The 15,953-nt window shown below is 48.2% G+C and overlaps 1 protein-coding gene across 1 annotated transcript; it reads left to right on the top strand.

Annotated features, from left to right (window-relative positions):
* The first annotated feature begins 9,216 nt into the window (after positions 1-9,216).
* LOC118832479 (ARL14 effector protein-like) lies at positions 9,217-9,783 on the top strand. Its single transcript, XM_036739791.1, has one exon. The coding sequence runs from the start codon at positions 9,217-9,219 to the stop codon at positions 9,781-9,783; it is 567 nt and encodes a 188-aa protein (XP_036595686.1).
* The last annotated feature ends 6,170 nt before the right edge of the window (positions 9,784-15,953 follow it).

The raw sequence follows: 15,953 nt of genomic DNA, 5'->3' as shown, positions 1-15,953 counted from the left end.
TTAGGAAGTGCCTGAGGCCAGCTCTGAACTCAGGTCTTCCTTCTGTTAAATGCTGGTGTTTTTGAACGAAGAGATACTGCGTTTAAGGGAGCAGGGACAAAACGGCCCTGCCTGTCCCTCTGCACCTTTTCTTTCCCCAGCTGGGCATTTAAATGAAAGTTGGTCTTTTTTCTGTCAGGTGACACCCACCAGCCACCCTTCACTCCCTTAATGGAAACACCAACCTGTAGAAACCTATTGGATTGAACACTCCATGTAAACCTCCTCTCTGACCACATGCACTTAATTAAGTTAATTTCAATGAATAAATAGAACATTTCCCCCATTTGTTATTACCCCCTACTGCCCCACCCCCCCAATCCCCGAATTCAGACCCTCTCCTATAACAAATCAGTCTAGTCTCAAAGCTCCAATCCACATATTGGAAGGAGATGGGCCACACCTTGGGCAAGCTACCAAGCTCTCAGGAGGCCCTGAGGCCAGGGGCATCAACCTCCAATAGAAAGGGTTCCCTGAGGGGTAGATTCACTTAGCAAAGCACAAGTGAGCATTATCTACCTTGGAGACTATTGTTTATTCTGCTCAGCATTTCCCAATTCTATTTGAATCTGCTGTGGCTTACCCTACCTCAGGGGACTGTGTGTACCCTGCTGTAATCACATCTTTAAGAGTCTCAAGGTCAGCGAAAGTGCCAGACTACAGAGGGAGGAGTAAGGGGAGTTTTCTCAGGGAGATGACAGCTGCAGTGCCTCACCCAGCCTGCCTGGAGAGTTTCTATTCCTTCATCTGCAAACCGCCTCTTCATCTCCTTTGGCCTCTATTCTAGGAGACAAGGTCCTTCCTGCCCTGCCCCTGTGGCAGTGGCGGCTGATCAGCTTTGTCCACTGGAGCCCATCTGCCCCTCCCCAGCCCAATGGTTTTGCTTTCAACAGGAGGGAAGCCAGGGGTCTGAGGCTGGGTGGTCCCAGGGTAGACTTTCTCCCCACCTACTCCTGCCTTGCCCCAGAAAAAGCATGGGTACCTCCACACAGCTCTGATGGCTAAGGTTTTCCTCACAGTGAGTGGGGTGGAAGAAATTTTGCTTGAAACAGTCAAGGATGAAAAGGAATTTGTAGGCCACAGAACTGGGCTTCCAGGAGACCAGCAGCAATGGGACAGATGATGGGGCAGAAGGGCTGGAGTAAGGTGAAGGTAGATGAAGAGGAGGAGGAGGAGGAGGAGGAGAAGGAAGGAGCAGTAGGCTGGCCTTTCTACCCAGAGATGGGAGAATGAGTGGTCCACACTGAGGAACCAGGGCAATAAGTGGATAGTGAGGAGATTTATGGAGAGGAAAGAGGACCGCATTCAGGCCTTATTGTCAGTTGATTTGATGGTCCTGGTATAGAGTTGAAGCCAGGTGGGGGAATGAGAATTGGGGAGGAGGGAAAGAACAAGCAAAGGAGAGAGAAGAGATGTGGCCTGAGCCAGGTGTGGCTCCTCCCTTCAGGTGAGCTCCTCAGTCTGGTTGGCCCCATCCTCCATCTCCCTCCTTTGGGGAGGTGCTCAGGGAACTCCTGTTTGCAGAGGCCTAGCCCCAGCTCCATGCCCGGCCAGTGCGCTCAGCCCGTGTGGTTTCTCGGTCCCTGAATCCAGAGTCCCTCTGCACCAGTATACATACACTTGCTTCTAGTGACCCTATGTGCCTACTGTCCTGCCCAAGGTATTGCAGCCACTTCCAAGAGCACTCGAGGCAGCAAGAGAAACTGCCTTCCAGTGGCCGAAAATTCGCAAATGTCTAAGAAAACAGATGATGTGGTTGTTACGAGATCAGTTTGCCTCATGAACAAGCAGGCCAAGAAGCAGGTGGTCAAAGAGGAGCATCAGATGAAAGTTGAGGACAAGAAGAAGACAAGAGTCCAGAAGAAGAAGCCAACTGCTGGTGAGGCAAAAGACAAGTGCAGTGATCCAGCAGAGCCCCTTGGGCCATCGGCTCCCCACGGCCAAGCTGGCCCCCAGGACTTTGCCGGCCAAGCTGGGCCCTATGACCAAGCTGGCCCTTACTCAAGTCAAGTATCTGTAAAGCTCCCACACGGCAGGGAAGGCATGAAGAAATACGAGGAGAGAGGCAGGCTGAACCTGAATGGAGAACACCTCTGTGACTGTCTGGACCAAGACTGCCTGGGCTGCTTCTACCATTCTCCGGGTGCCAGTCCACCAAGTGTGAGATAATCTGTTGCCGCCACCGGAAATGGATTTATGAGGTCATTGCCAACAAGGGTGGAGAAGTGGTCAGCACCTTCCCATTTCCTCATGCTGAGTAAGGACCTATGCCTCACGTGGCTGTGTGTCTCTCAGTCTTAGTGTTTCTGGGTATGTCTCTCTGTGTGTCTCTTCTTCCTGGCTGAGCTTCCCTGCCTCGAGAAGGAGCTGGATTGGCAATCCTGATTCCTGCCGCTCCCCAGCAGTATTGCCAGGAGTATGCCAGGAGCTTGCTCACCCTCTTCTCCCAAATGTCTTTACTCTGAGCCCAGATGAAGGTAAGAAAACAAAAGGCCTTGCTCCCATGGGGGACCCCAAGTGTCCATCTTGCTGGAGATTTTCTGCTAAAGTCTCTCCTACTCCTGACTTTTTGGAACTTGAGAATATTCTTCCAGGGAAGATGGAATGTCCTTCCTGCCCTGCCCCCCCTTCCTGCCTCAGGTGTCCTGAGAGTCAGGCCTGAATTCTTCTCCAGGTTCCTAAGATTCTCTTTCCTGTTTCAATTAGTGCTATTGGTCATGTATTTGTTGTCATGTCTAGATGGTCATGTAGCTGTCTGTCATATCTTGTGTCTGTGTTGTTTTCTTTATGCTTCTATGGTTCTAGAGTTGGACGTTCTGACAACTACCACTTGCCTAACTGCTTTTTTCCTCTCCTCTTGTTGCAGGTATGAAAGGAGACTGGATTCTCCTGGGATTCTCCTCAGAGTCTCTCTTCTGCAGTTTATAAAGTGGAAAAATATCTATATGTATTTAAAATAGTTATGAGATTCCACAACAGAAGAATATATACTGTTAAAGTGACAGCAGATAAAAAAAGAATAAAAAAAGTTTGTTAAGTTAATTTATCGTTGCCTTCATTTCAGAACAAGAAGCAGGGAGGTTGCACCTTCTCTGTGCCAGGCACTGTGGAAACATTGGGGACCCAAGGACAAAGCTCAAGCAGTCCCTGCCCTCAAGGAGTTTCCTTTCAGCCCTTGTTGGCACCTGGCAGATGGAGAAGGTCGTTCCAGCGGTGTTCTTCTGGAGAGGTCTCTCCTCTGGCCCAGCATGCCCAGCTACACCTCTCTGGGTATTCCCTAGGACTAGTGGTAGAGACTGCTAGACTCACACTTCCTCCCCCAGGGCAACACACACACACACACACACACACACACACACACACGCACCCGTACACAGACACACATCCACAAAGGGGGGGTGAGGGAGAGGAAGGGAACAGAAATATCCATACGATACAGAAGAGGGACAAAGAAGGGATGGGGATTGGTGAGTTGGCCAGGTTGCACACAGGAGCAAAGCAGAGTATGGGGGACAGTGATCCTGGAGAAGGGAAGACTTGGGCAAGCCATGGGACCTGCTCAACCTCTTCAAGGTGAGGGTGGGCAGCCCTCATTGGAAGGTGGCATGTGGGAGAGGATTGACCCTTCTTCCATTTGACCCCAGAGGGTCAGAAGCAGGCAAGATGGCTGGAGATAACAGGGGGAAATTTGGCCTTGATGGGAGTGGAAAGGGCTGTCCGGGGTACTGGGGAGTCCTGCACACCGGAAGTTTTAAATCAGGGCGAGAAGCATGATTCACGCTTATAGGCAACTTACCTTGAAGGCACAGATGCTACTTATTCTTTTTCCTCAATTACTAAACACTTCAACCTCTCCATACCGAATTCCTGCTTTATTAGTCAAATAGAGCAAACAATACAAACAGTCTCAGAAGGAAGCAGCCACCTGCTTCCTAGAAGTCGCAGTAAGTATCTTTTCTACTGGTGGTCATGGCAAGGTGCCCTCTGCCCAGACAGAGGCCATGTGTCTCCATCCGAAGTGGGGGCCCAGCAAGTCTCCCTAAAACCCCATTTTTCACAGGCAAACACTGGCTGCTCAGGGCTCAAGTGTGGGGAAAGGAGGAGTGTGTCCCAGATTGGTTCAGGGAGCAGGCTACTGGCTGGGGCCTCCAGGGCCTTTCCCTCATGCTGTCTGTGCGTGCTCTCATTCGCTTACTACCTACATCACTGGAGTGGTCATTTGTTGCCAGGCTACTGATAAAATATTGTGTTTATTGTAGTTTTTCTTTCTTTGGTGGTCTGTCCTATCAGAGGATCTGCATACACTTACTAATTGAACACATACATGTCGTCTTCTAGATCCTAACATACAAGTGATTATTTTGTATTGAAAAACAGCTTCCTCAAACCACTCCACCACACGCACAGGCTTCATTAATGAGGCAGTGAAAGCTCTCCCCCCCAGGGGCTAGATGCCTATTTTTCAGGCATTTTCAGCTCTCCAATTCCGTGATTTTTTGGGAAGAGAGGGAGCAGCATCCATGCCAATAAGGACCTTCCCCTAGGCTGCAGAACTACAAGAGCAAAGGGGGCTCCTCCGATCTGTCTGATCTCTTCTGGTACCCAGCCATTCCAGTCCATTGCTGTGACTTGGAGGCCTTCCCCAGAACCAGACAAGCCACTGATAATTAATTGCGAGCATTCAGTCTTTATTATGGACATATTTTCCCTAATCCTAGTGAATGTTGGACAGTTAAAAAGCTGCCTGGGGGAGGAAATCAGAGGGGAAGGCAGAGTCAGCAACAAAAGAGATAACCAGAATGGTTGCCAGATGGAGAAGCCTCTCATCACCTTTGGCATCTACACCCTGACTGTGTGGGAGCCAGCTAGGACCTTGTCTTAACAACAAGGCTAAGCGAGCATTAGTCCTCCCCCGTAAAAGGAGGAGGCTTCCCTAGATGACTGTGTGAGGCCCCTTCCAGGCCCAACTCCATCTTGCCCCTGCTGTGGCAGAGCAGCATCTCCGGCTGTCCCTCTGCACATCTCCCCCCCTCGGGTGCCCCTCTGCCCCTCCCCCCGCACTCTCTGCCCCTTCCCGTGCCCTCGTCTACATCTCTCTATCCCTGCGGGGCAGAGCAGGCGCCTTCCTTTCTGTCCTTGGGGGACCTGGAGGCAAGTTGTCTCTGAGGGCTCTCCAGAGAGGTAGGACTCATTTCTCATCCTTCTCCATCCTCTGGGGGAGGCAGGGAGCCGGTCAAGGGGCTGGGTTGTGGGGGGCAGAGTTCCGGTTCGCCTCATTTCTCGTCCTTCATTCTGTGGAGGTGCTGAACAAGAGGCTGGTGTCTGGTTGGGGGGCAGAGCTCAGGCAGGCCTCATTTCTCATCCTCCATCCTCTTGGCGAGAGTGCCAAGGGGCTGGGGTCTTGGGGGGCCGAGCATCATCAGGAGCTTCTGTGGGCACTGGTCACTCTGCTTGTGTTTTATCAGGGAACTAAGTTGGAGGAGCCACCTTGGGCCTCTCAGGCATTGTGGGACACTTACCACATAAACAGCCAGGCCCTCGGCCATCCGGGAATGGGGTGTGGAAGTTACTGTAAGCTATACAATATGGGATGATTTAATATAATATGATAGTATATTGCATTATTATTTATTATGATTATTATTTTATGTAGTCGTTATATAAATGATATTTCATGAAGGGCTGAGGGCCATGCATTGAACTGAATCATGGAAAAGTAGGTGGAAACCTTATTTATTGATTAATAGGGAAGTAGTTAAGAGACCCCTTGTTTACCCTACGGCATGGGGTGAGAGAAGTGGCCCACAACTCAGGAAAGTGACCTCTTGTCTATTGTTGACCAGGATGGGAGGCCCTACCTGACTGAGGCAAGGTCCCTGGTTGCCTGCCAACCTCTGTCTGGGACCTTACTCCTCACCCCAACCACCTGTCCCCATCGGCTTGCTGCCAAGAGCCCCCTAAAATGGCCACATGCCAGGTGGGCCCTTAGACTGTTCAAGGGGTCCTGGAGAGGGTCAAGGCTTCCAAGGTTAGGGCAGATAAAATAGACCGATCACCCTGCCACCTGTCCTCATCCCCCAGTCCTCTCAATCTGCCCAATCAAAGGCAGTCACAACATTGAAGTGAGAATCGGGAAATCTGGGTTTTGGCCTCAGTCCTGAAAGTAATGAAGTGTTTGCGATCCAGGATAGTATTTAGACTCCCAGGGCTTCAGTTTCCCCTTCTAGAAAAAGAACCGGTAGTGCTCGGTGATCTCTACATGAACAAAGTGGAACCTTGGAAGACAAAGAATTCATGACTGAGCACTTTGATTAATGGACATCTGGGAGCTGAAAGTTTGGAATCCCTCATGCCTACTGAGGACATGGGTTTTCTCTTTCCTCACCCGAGGGCAGGTGGTATCTGTCCCCCAGCATCATGCAAGCTCTCTGAGGGCCAGAATGGTTTAGTTCTCCTCTTTAGCTCCCCAGGGCCTACCTAGCCCAGTGCCTGGCACAGAGGAGCACCTGGTTTGGCAGAAATCCCACTCTTTTACCCCCTTGTCTGTTTTTGTTCCAGGTTTGTCCAAGCAAGTAACCCTTGGCAATTAAAGCCCAGATACGGTGGGTGGCAAGAATGGGGCCAAGGGCTGTTGGTGTCCGGAGCCATTCAATGCACCGTCCTGGCCAAGCCTTCCTTCTCTCCCTGCAGCCCCTAGCAAGCTCTCTGTTTTGTAGGAGGCCCCAGGGACAGTCTCAGTCTGAGTCAGCTCCAGTTTGAGCTCCTGTCCTTGCCTCGCAGGCAGGGGCGTCTATCTCCCAGCCTCTTTGCCCAACCTTGCCCGTGGTCCCTGGTTCTGGGGGGGCTCAGTCAGCATCTGAGGATTCTGAGTGAAGGGGCCCAGAGGAAAGGGGTGGGGCTTTTGTCCAGAGAGGGAGGGAGGGAATTCCTAACCATTAGCTCTGGCAGGCTTTCTTAGCATTTTGGGGGTCATTTACCCCAGGGCCACCCTGGTGAGGCCCATGCAGCCCTTCTCAGCATAAGGTTGTTTTTCACTCAAAGAGGAAGGAAATGCTAAATTGCACTTAGTAGTTAGATCCCAAAGTGTCAAGTTAGGGAGCCTTGCTTCCAGCCTCCCCTTTGTAAACATTTCAATTCTCTTTATTCCTGTGGACTTGACCATCCCCAACCTAGGGGAAGGAGAAAGGGAAGGGAACAGGCCTTTATTCCCACCGACAATGGCCCAGGCTTTACTAATGTCCTTTACAAATAACCACAACCCTGGGAGGCAGGTGCAATTCTCATCCCCACGTTACAGTTGAGCAAACTGAGGCAGACAGGTGAAATGGCTTGCCCAGGGTGCCCCAGCTAGGAAGTGCCTGAGGCCAGCTCTGAACCCAGGTCTTCCTTCTGTTAAATGCTGTTTTTTTTTGAAGAAAGAGGTGTTGCATTTAAGGGAGCAGGGATAAAATAACCTTGCCTGTCCATCTGCTCCTTTTCTTTCCCCAGCTATCATTTAAATGAAATTTGCTCTTTTTTGTCAGGTGTTACCCACCAGCCACCCTTCACTCCCCTAATGGAAACACCAGCCTGTACAACCCTATTGGATTGAGCACACCATGTAAACCTGCTCTCTGACCACATACACTTAAGCTAATTTCAATGAGTAAATAGAAGAGTTACCCCATTTGTTATCACCCCCTTCTGCCCCCCAATCCCAGAGTTCAAGCCCTCTCTTATAACAACTCAGTCTAGTCTCAAAGCTCCAATCCACATATTGGGGGGAGGCGGGTCACGCCTTGGGCAAGCTACCAGCTCTCAGGAGTCCCTGAGGCCAGAGGCTCAACCTGCAATAGAAAGGGTTCCCTGAGGGGTAGATTGATTTAGCAAAGCACAAGTGAGCATTATCTACCTTGCAGTCTATTGTTTATTCTGCTCAGCATTTCCCGATTCTATTTGAATCTGTTCTGGGCTTCCCTAACCTCAGGGGACTGTGTGTACCCTGCTGTAATCACATCTCTAAGAGTCTCAAGGTCAGCGAAAGTGCCAGACTACAGAGGGAGGAGTAAGGGGAGTTTTCTCAGGGAGATGACAGCTGCAGTGCCTCACCCAGCCTGCCTGGAGAGCTTCCATTGCTTCATCTGCAAACTGCCTCTTCATCTCCTTTGGCCTCTATTCTAGGAGTCAAGGGCCTTCCTTTCCTGCCCCTGTGGCAGTGGCGGCTGAACAGCTTCGTCCACTGGAGCCCATCTGCCCCTCCCCAGCTCACTGGTTCTGCTTTCAACAGGAGAGGAGCCAGGGGCCTGAGGCTGGTGTGTCCCGGGGTAGACTTTCTCCCCACCTCCTCCTGCCTTGCCCCAGAGGAAGCATGGGTACCCCCCACACACACACAGCTCTGATGGCTAAGGTTTTCCTTACAGTAAATGCGGCAGAAGAAAAGTTGCTTGAAACGGTCAAGGATGGAAAGTAGTTTGTAGGGCACAGAACTGGGCTTCCAGAAGACCACTGGCAATGTGCCAGATGATGGCCTAGAAGGGATGGAGTAAGGTGAAGGTAGATGAAGAGGAGAAGGAGGAGGAGAAGGAGGAAGAGGAGGAGGAGGAGGAGGAGGAGGAGGAGGAGGAGGAGGAGGAGGAGGAGGAGGAGGAGGAGGAGGAGGAGGAAGTAGCACTAGGCTGGCCTTTCTACCCGGGACTGGGAGAATGGATGGCCCACGCTGAGGAAGCGGGCAATAAGTGGATAGAGAGAAGATTTGTGGAGAGGACATGGAACCCCATTCAGGCCTTAGTGTCAGTTGCTTTAATGGTCCTGGTACAGAACTGAAGCCAGGGCAGGGGGGAATGAGAATTGGAGAAGACGGAAAGAACAAGTAAGGGAGAGAGAAGAGACGTGGCCTGAGCCAGGTGTGCGTCCTCCCTTCAGGTGACCTCCTCTGTCTGGTTGGCCCCATTGCCCCTCTCCCTCCTTTGGGAAGGTGCTCAGGGAACCCCCGTTTGCAGAGGCCTAGCCGTGGCTCCATGCCCAGCCAGTGCCCTCAAGCCATGCAGTTTCTCAGTGCCTGAATCCAGTGTCCCTCCGTACCAGTATACATACACTCGCTTTCAGTGACCCTATGTTCCTATTGTCCTTCCCAAGGTCCTGCAGCCACTTCAAAGAGCACTCGAGGAAGCAAGGGAAGCTGCCTTCCAGTGAACGAAAATGATGAGCCATTCAGAAGAGTCTAAGAAAACGGAGGATGTGGTTGTGAGGAGATCAGTCCGCCTCATGAACAAGCAGGCCAAGAAGCAGGTGGTCAAAGAGGAACATCAGAGGAGAGTTGAGGAGAAGAAGAAGGCAAGAGTCCAGAAGAAGAAGGCAGCGGTCGGGGAGGTAGAAGGCAAGTGCAGTGATGCAGCGAATCCCTTTGGGCCACTGGCTCCCCACGGCCAAGCTGGCCCCCAGGGCTGTGCCGGCCAAGCCGGGCCCTATGACGAAGCTGGCCCCTATGACCAAGCTGGCCCACACTCAACTGAAGTATCTGTGAAGCTCCCAGGAGGCAAGGAAGGCATGAAGGAATACAATGAGAGAGGCAGACCAAATCTGAATGGAGAAGACCTCTGTGACTGCCTGGATCAAGATTGCCTGGGCTGCTTCTACCCGTGCCCCGGGTGCCAGTCCACCAAGTGTGGGACCATCTGCCGCCGCAACCGGAACGTGATTTACGAGGCCATTGCAGAAGAGGGTGGAGAGGTGGTCAGCACCTTCCCATTTCCTCATGCTAAGTAAGGGCCCATTCATCACGTGCCTGTGTGTGACTCTCTCTGTGTGTCTCTATGTGTCTCTTTTTCTTGACTGAGATTCCCTGCCTGGAGAAGGAGCTGGACTGGCAATCCTGACTCCTGCCTGTCCACAGCAGTATTGCCATGAACACCCCGGGAACTTGCCCTGCCTCTTTTCCCAAATGTCTTTACTCCGAGCACAGATGCAGGTAAAAATGCATGTAAACAAACAAAAGGCCTTCCACCGTAGGGGACCCCAAGTGTCAATTTTGCTGGAGATTTTCTACTAAAGTCTCTCCTACTCCTGACTTTTTGGAACTTGAGAATTTTCTTCCAGAGAAGGTCGAATGTCCTTCCTGCCCTGCCCCCACTTCCTGCCTCAGGTGTCCCTAAAGCCAGGCCAGAATTCTTCTCCAGGTTCCTAAAATTCTCTGTCTTTTTTCAATTAGTGCCATTTGTCATGTATTTGTTGTCATGTCTAGATGGTCATGTAGCTGTCTGTCATATCTTGCGTCTGTGTTGTTTTCTTTATGTTTCTATGGTTCTTGAGGACATTCTGACAATTACCACTTGCCTAACTGCTTTTTTCCTCTCTTGTTGCAGGTATTAAAGGAGGCTGGATTCTCCTGGGACTCTCCTCAGAGTCTCTCTTCTGCAGTTTCTGAAGTGGAAAAATATCTACATATATATATATATATATATATATATATATATATATATATATATAAAATAGTTATGAGATTCCACAACTGAAGAATATATACTGTTAAAGTGACAGCACATAAAAAAGAATAAAAAAAAGTTTGTGAAGCTAATTTATCGTTGCCTTCATTTCAGAACAACTGGAAGGGAGGGTGCATCTTCTCTGTGCCAGGCACGGTGGCAAACATTGGGGACCCAAGGACAAAGCTCAAACAGTCCCTGCCCTCATGGAGTTTCCTTTTAGCCCCTGTTGGCTAAGATGGAGAAGGGCGCTCCAGCGGTGTTCCTCTGGAGAGATCTCTCCTTTGGGCCAGCATGCCCAGCTACACCTCTCTGGTTATGCCCCAGCACCAGTATTAGATACTGCTAGGCTCTCACTTCCTCCCCCAGGGCAACATACACACAAACACACCCATACACAGATACACACCCAGAAAGGAGGGGTGAGTGAGAGGAAGGGGACAAACAAATATCTACGAGGACAAAGAAGAGGGACAAAGAAGCTATGGTTATTGGTGAGCTGGCCAGGTTCCACACAGGAGGAAAGCAGGGTATGGGGGACATTGATCCTGGAGAAGGGAAGACTTGGGCAAGCAATGTGACCTGCTTAACCTCTTCAAGGCAAGGGTGGGCAGCTGTCACTGGAGGGTGGCATGTGAGAGAGGAATGACCCTTCTTCACTTTGACCCCAGAGGGTCAGAAGCAGGCAGGATGGCTTGAGATAACGGAGAAATTTGGCCTTGATGGGAGTGGAAAGGGCTGTCCTGGGTACTGGGGAGTCTTGCACAATGGAGGTTTTCAGGCAGGGTGGGAAGACTGATTCACCCTTATAGCCACTTTCCCTTGATGGCACAGATACTACTTATACTCTTTCCTCACTGACTAATCACTTAAACCTCTCCATAGGTTCAATCCAGCTTTATTAGTCAAATAGAGCAAACAACGGGAACAACAGCCGTGTCGAAGAAGGAAGCAGCCATCTGCTTCCTAGAAGTCGCAGTAAGTATCTTTTCTACTAGTGGTCATGGCAAGGTGCCCTCTGCCCAGACAGAGGCCATGTGTCTCCCTCCGAAGTAGGGGCCCAGCAAGTCTCCCTAAATCCGCACTGTTCACAGGCAAACACTGGCTGCTCAGGGCTCAAGTGTGGGGGAAGGAGGACTGTGTCCCAGGCAGGCTCTGGGAGCAGGCTACTGGCTGGGGCCTCCAGGGACTTTCCCTCGTGCCGTTTGTGCATGCTCTCATTTGTTTACTACATTCATCACTTTTCCTACATATATCACTGGAGTGATCATTTGTCACCTAAGGTACTGATGAAGTATTGTATTTATTGTAGTTTTCCTTTCTTTGGTGGTCTGTCCTGTCAGAGGATCTGCATACACTTACTAATTGAACACATACATGTCGTCTTCTAGATCCTAACATACAAGTGATTATTTTGTATTGAAAAAACAGCTTCCGCAAAATCACTCCACCACACACAGAGGCTTCATTAATGAGGCAGTGAAAGTTCTGTGCACACAGGGGTTAGATGGCCATTTGTCAGGCATTCTCGGTTCTCCAATTCCGTGTTTTTTTGGGAAGGGAAGGAGCAGCATCCATGTCAATAAGGACCTTCCCCGAAGACTGCAGAACTACAAGAGAAAAGGGAGCTCCTCTGATCTCTCTGATCTCTTCTGGTACCCAGCCATCTCAGTCCATTGCTGTGACATGGAGGCCTTCCCCAGAACCAGACAAGCCACTGATAATTAATTGAGAGCAATCAGTCTCTGCTATGGGAATAGTTTCCCTAATCCTAGTGAATGCTGGACACGTAAAAGGCTGCCCGGGGGAGGAAATCAGAGGAGAAGGCAGAGTTAGTGACAAAAGAGATAACCAGAATGGTTTCCAGATGGAGAAGCCTCTCATCAACTTTGGCATCCCCAGCTCCCTGGTAATTCCTGACTTTGTGGGAGCCATCTAGGACCTAGTCTCAACAACGAAGGGAGCACTCCAGTGCTTCCCCAGGTGCCTGCCCCACCCGAAGACAAGGGGCCTGATATCCATCTGACCCTTCCCAAAGTAATGCTATGAGCTGACCCCCATCTTAGGACAGTCTGCTTCCTGGAACATCCCTGTGACTGGCTCCAGGCCCAGGAGTTTTGCAGGGTGGGTCAGGAGCATGGACCTGTCAAGGACCTGATACATACATACATACATATTGATGTATATATGCACAAATCTGTATATACAGATACACGAATGTGCATACACACACATATGTCTTAACCTCCAAGGGACTGTGCATCATTTCTCTTCCTCAGCTTGCCCTCCAGGAAGCCAGTGACCGCATGATGGCTGCATTGACCTCACTCAGCTTATCCCTCCTTTGTTCTAAAGCCCCTCAGCCTTTCTCTTCTCCGTCTGTCGTATACTGGTTTGCACTCTTTCGCCCATGCCACAAAAGGGTTGCTGAGTCTCAGGCCGTGTGTGATTTGTGTCCCTCACTCTAGACTGTAGACATTTTGAGAACCAGGACATGGGGATTTCCCCTACACACCCCTGGCTTGTTACTCTGCAAGTCATAGTCTAAGGGTGTCGCTTGGGTCCCTAAGAGGCTATGCGCCTTGTTCCAGGCCACCTTAGTCACTTTGGCGTCCATGGCTCGATGACTTTGGCAGCTGGGCCTTGCAGTCTACATTCAGGACCAGGCCTCTTTCTGGATCATCGCGTGAACATCAAGTGGCTGCCCTTTTGTGAGCCTAATAGTGAAGAAGCAGCAGCCCAGGGATTCCTGACTGGCCTCTGTAAGTTGGGGTTGAGATACTAGCCTTCCCTGACCTTGACCCCTAACTTTTCCTTACAAAAACCACAATGATTTCTTAGTGGAAAAGAAAACACTTGCCTCGGGGCACTGCAGAATCAATATGTCTGTGGTTGTGTATAATGTTCTCCTAGTTCTGCTCCTCTCACTCAGCCTCATATCATGTAGGTCTTTCCAGGTTATTATGAAGTCCACATCTTCCCCATTTCTTATAGCACAATAGTATTCCATTGCATTCATATACCACAACTTGTTCAGCCATTTCCCAGTTGATGGGCATCCCCTTGATTTCCAATTCTTTTTACCACAAAAAGAGCTGCTATAAATATTTTTGTACTTACAGGTCCCTTTCCCACTTGTATGATCTCTTTGGGATATAACCCTAGGAGTGGTATTGCTGGGTCCAAAGGTATGCACATTTTTATAGGCCTTCGAGCATAGTTCCAAATTGCTCTCCAAATGGCTGGATCTCTTCACAAGTCCACCAAGTATGTATCAGTGTTCCAATTTTCCCACATCCTCTCCAGCATTTATCATTTTCCTGTTCTGTCATGTTAGCTAATCTGACAGGAGAGATGTGGCACCTAAGAGTTCTTTTGATTTGCATTTCTTTAATCAATAATGATTTAGAGCATTTTTTCATATGCCTATAGATGCCTTTAGTTTCTTCCTCTGAAAACTGACTGTTTGTGTCCTTTGACCATTTTTCATTTCAGGAACAGCGTTTATTCCTAGAATTTTGGCTCATTTCCCTGTATATTTTAGAGATGAGGCCTCTACCAGAGACACTGGTTGTAAAGATTTTCTCCCAATTTTCTGCTTCCCTCCTAATCTTTTTTGTATTGGCTTTGTTTATACAAAAACTTTTCTGTTTAACATAATCAAAATTATCCATTTTGCATGTTGTAATGCTCTCTGTCTCTTGTTGGGTCATGAATTCTTCCCTTTCCCATAGATCTGATAGGTAAACTATTCCCTGCTCTCCCAAAGTGCTTATAGTTATCAGCCTTTACTTCTAAATCCTGAACCCATTTTGACTGTATTTTGGTATAGGGTATAAGATATTGGTCTGTGTCCAGTTTCTGCCATGCCATTTTCCAACTATCCCAGCAGTTTTTGTGGAATAGTGAATTCTTAGCCCAGAAGCTGGATTCCTTCAGTTTCTCAAAAAGTGGATTGCTATAGTCGTTGACTTCTGTGTCTTGTGTACCTAAACTATTCTGCTGATCCAACACTCTGCTTCTTAGCTAGTACCAGGTAGTTTTGATGACTGTTTCTTTCTCGTACAGTTTGATACGTGGTATGGCTAGGCCACCTTCCCTAGCATTTCTTTTCATTTATTCCCTTGATATTCTGGACCTTTTGTTCTACCAGATGAATTTGTTAATTATTTTATCCAGCTCTGTAAAATAATTTTTTGGTAGTTCGATTTGTATGGCACTGAAAAAGCAAATTAATTTAGTTAAAACTGCCATTTATGTCATATTAGCTCGGTCTAACCACGAGCAAATGATAATGTTCCATTTATTTAGATCTGACTTTATTTGTATGAGAAGTGTTTCATAATTGTGTTCATATAGGCTCTGGGTTTGTCTTGGCAGGTAGATTCCCAAATATTTTATAGTGTCTACAGTAACTTTGAAAGGAATTTCTCTCTCTGTCTCTTGCTGTTGGGCTTTGTTAGTAATGGATAGGAATGCCGAGGATTTCTGCGGGTTTATTTTATATCCTGCAACTTTACTAAAGTTTTTTTAGTATTTCAAGTAGTTTTTTACTTGATTCTCTAAGTAAATCATCATATCACCTGCAAAAAGTGATAATATAGTTTCTTCTTTGCTTGTTCTAATTCCTTCAATTTCTTTTTCTTCTCTTAATGCTAAAGCTAACATTTCTAGTACCGAATGAAATAATAGGGGTGACGATGGACATCCTTGCTGCACCCGGGATCTAATGGGGAATGCGTCTAGCTTATCCCCATTACATATAATGCTTACTGATGGTTATAGGTAGATGCTATTTATAATTTTAAGGAAGACTCCGTTTATTCCTATGCTTTCTAGTGTTTTTAATAGGAGTGGGTGTTGTATTTTGTCAAAAACTATTTCTGCATCTATTGAGATAATAATCATTTTATATTTTCAAGTTCCTTTACATCTATTTAGTTTTGTGACTTTTGAATAATAAAATTTTCATTTTAATTTTGACATGATGGGAGCATTCTATAACCTTGCATCACATTCAATAGTTTCTGGATGCTACGTTTTCAGTTTTGCAGATGGGTAAAGGGTATTCTCTTGATCGGCCACCTTGCTCACCTGATTTAACTCTGTTAGATTTTTTTCTGGTGGCGTCATGGGAAAACTGTCCTGTATGCATCAAAACTTTGCTCTTTGGATTATCTTCAGGCTAGGATGGCACATGGAATCTTTTCAATCATTCAACATCAGCTGATGAGAGTTCTTAGAAAGTTTGAATATCAACTAATGTCTAGCTCATGATGATGGTTAAGTTGAATTTTCACAAGAAACATAGCAATATTTTAAAAATTACAATAATGTTTCAAATGTTGTTTTTCCTAAGTTTGTGACATTGCCAGCCTCTGAGTCACCTTTCCAATTACATTCATGCTTCTCCCATCATTCTTAAGATCCATGAGTTTGGACCAAAGCAGAGAG

Source organism: Trichosurus vulpecula, chromosome X (assembly GCF_011100635.1).
Source record: "Trichosurus vulpecula isolate mTriVul1 chromosome X, mTriVul1.pri, whole genome shotgun sequence".
In the NCBI taxonomy this organism is placed as follows: domain Eukaryota; kingdom Metazoa; phylum Chordata; class Mammalia; order Diprotodontia; family Phalangeridae; genus Trichosurus; species Trichosurus vulpecula.
The sequence above is the reverse complement of the archived record's forward strand: the minus strand, read 5'-3'. Positions and strand labels throughout refer to the sequence as shown.

Coding starts and splice junctions, on each gene's coding strand:
- LOC118832479 (XM_036739791.1), top strand. CDS start 9,217: ATGATGAGCCATTCAGAAGAGTCTAAGAAAACGGAGGATGTGGTTGTG.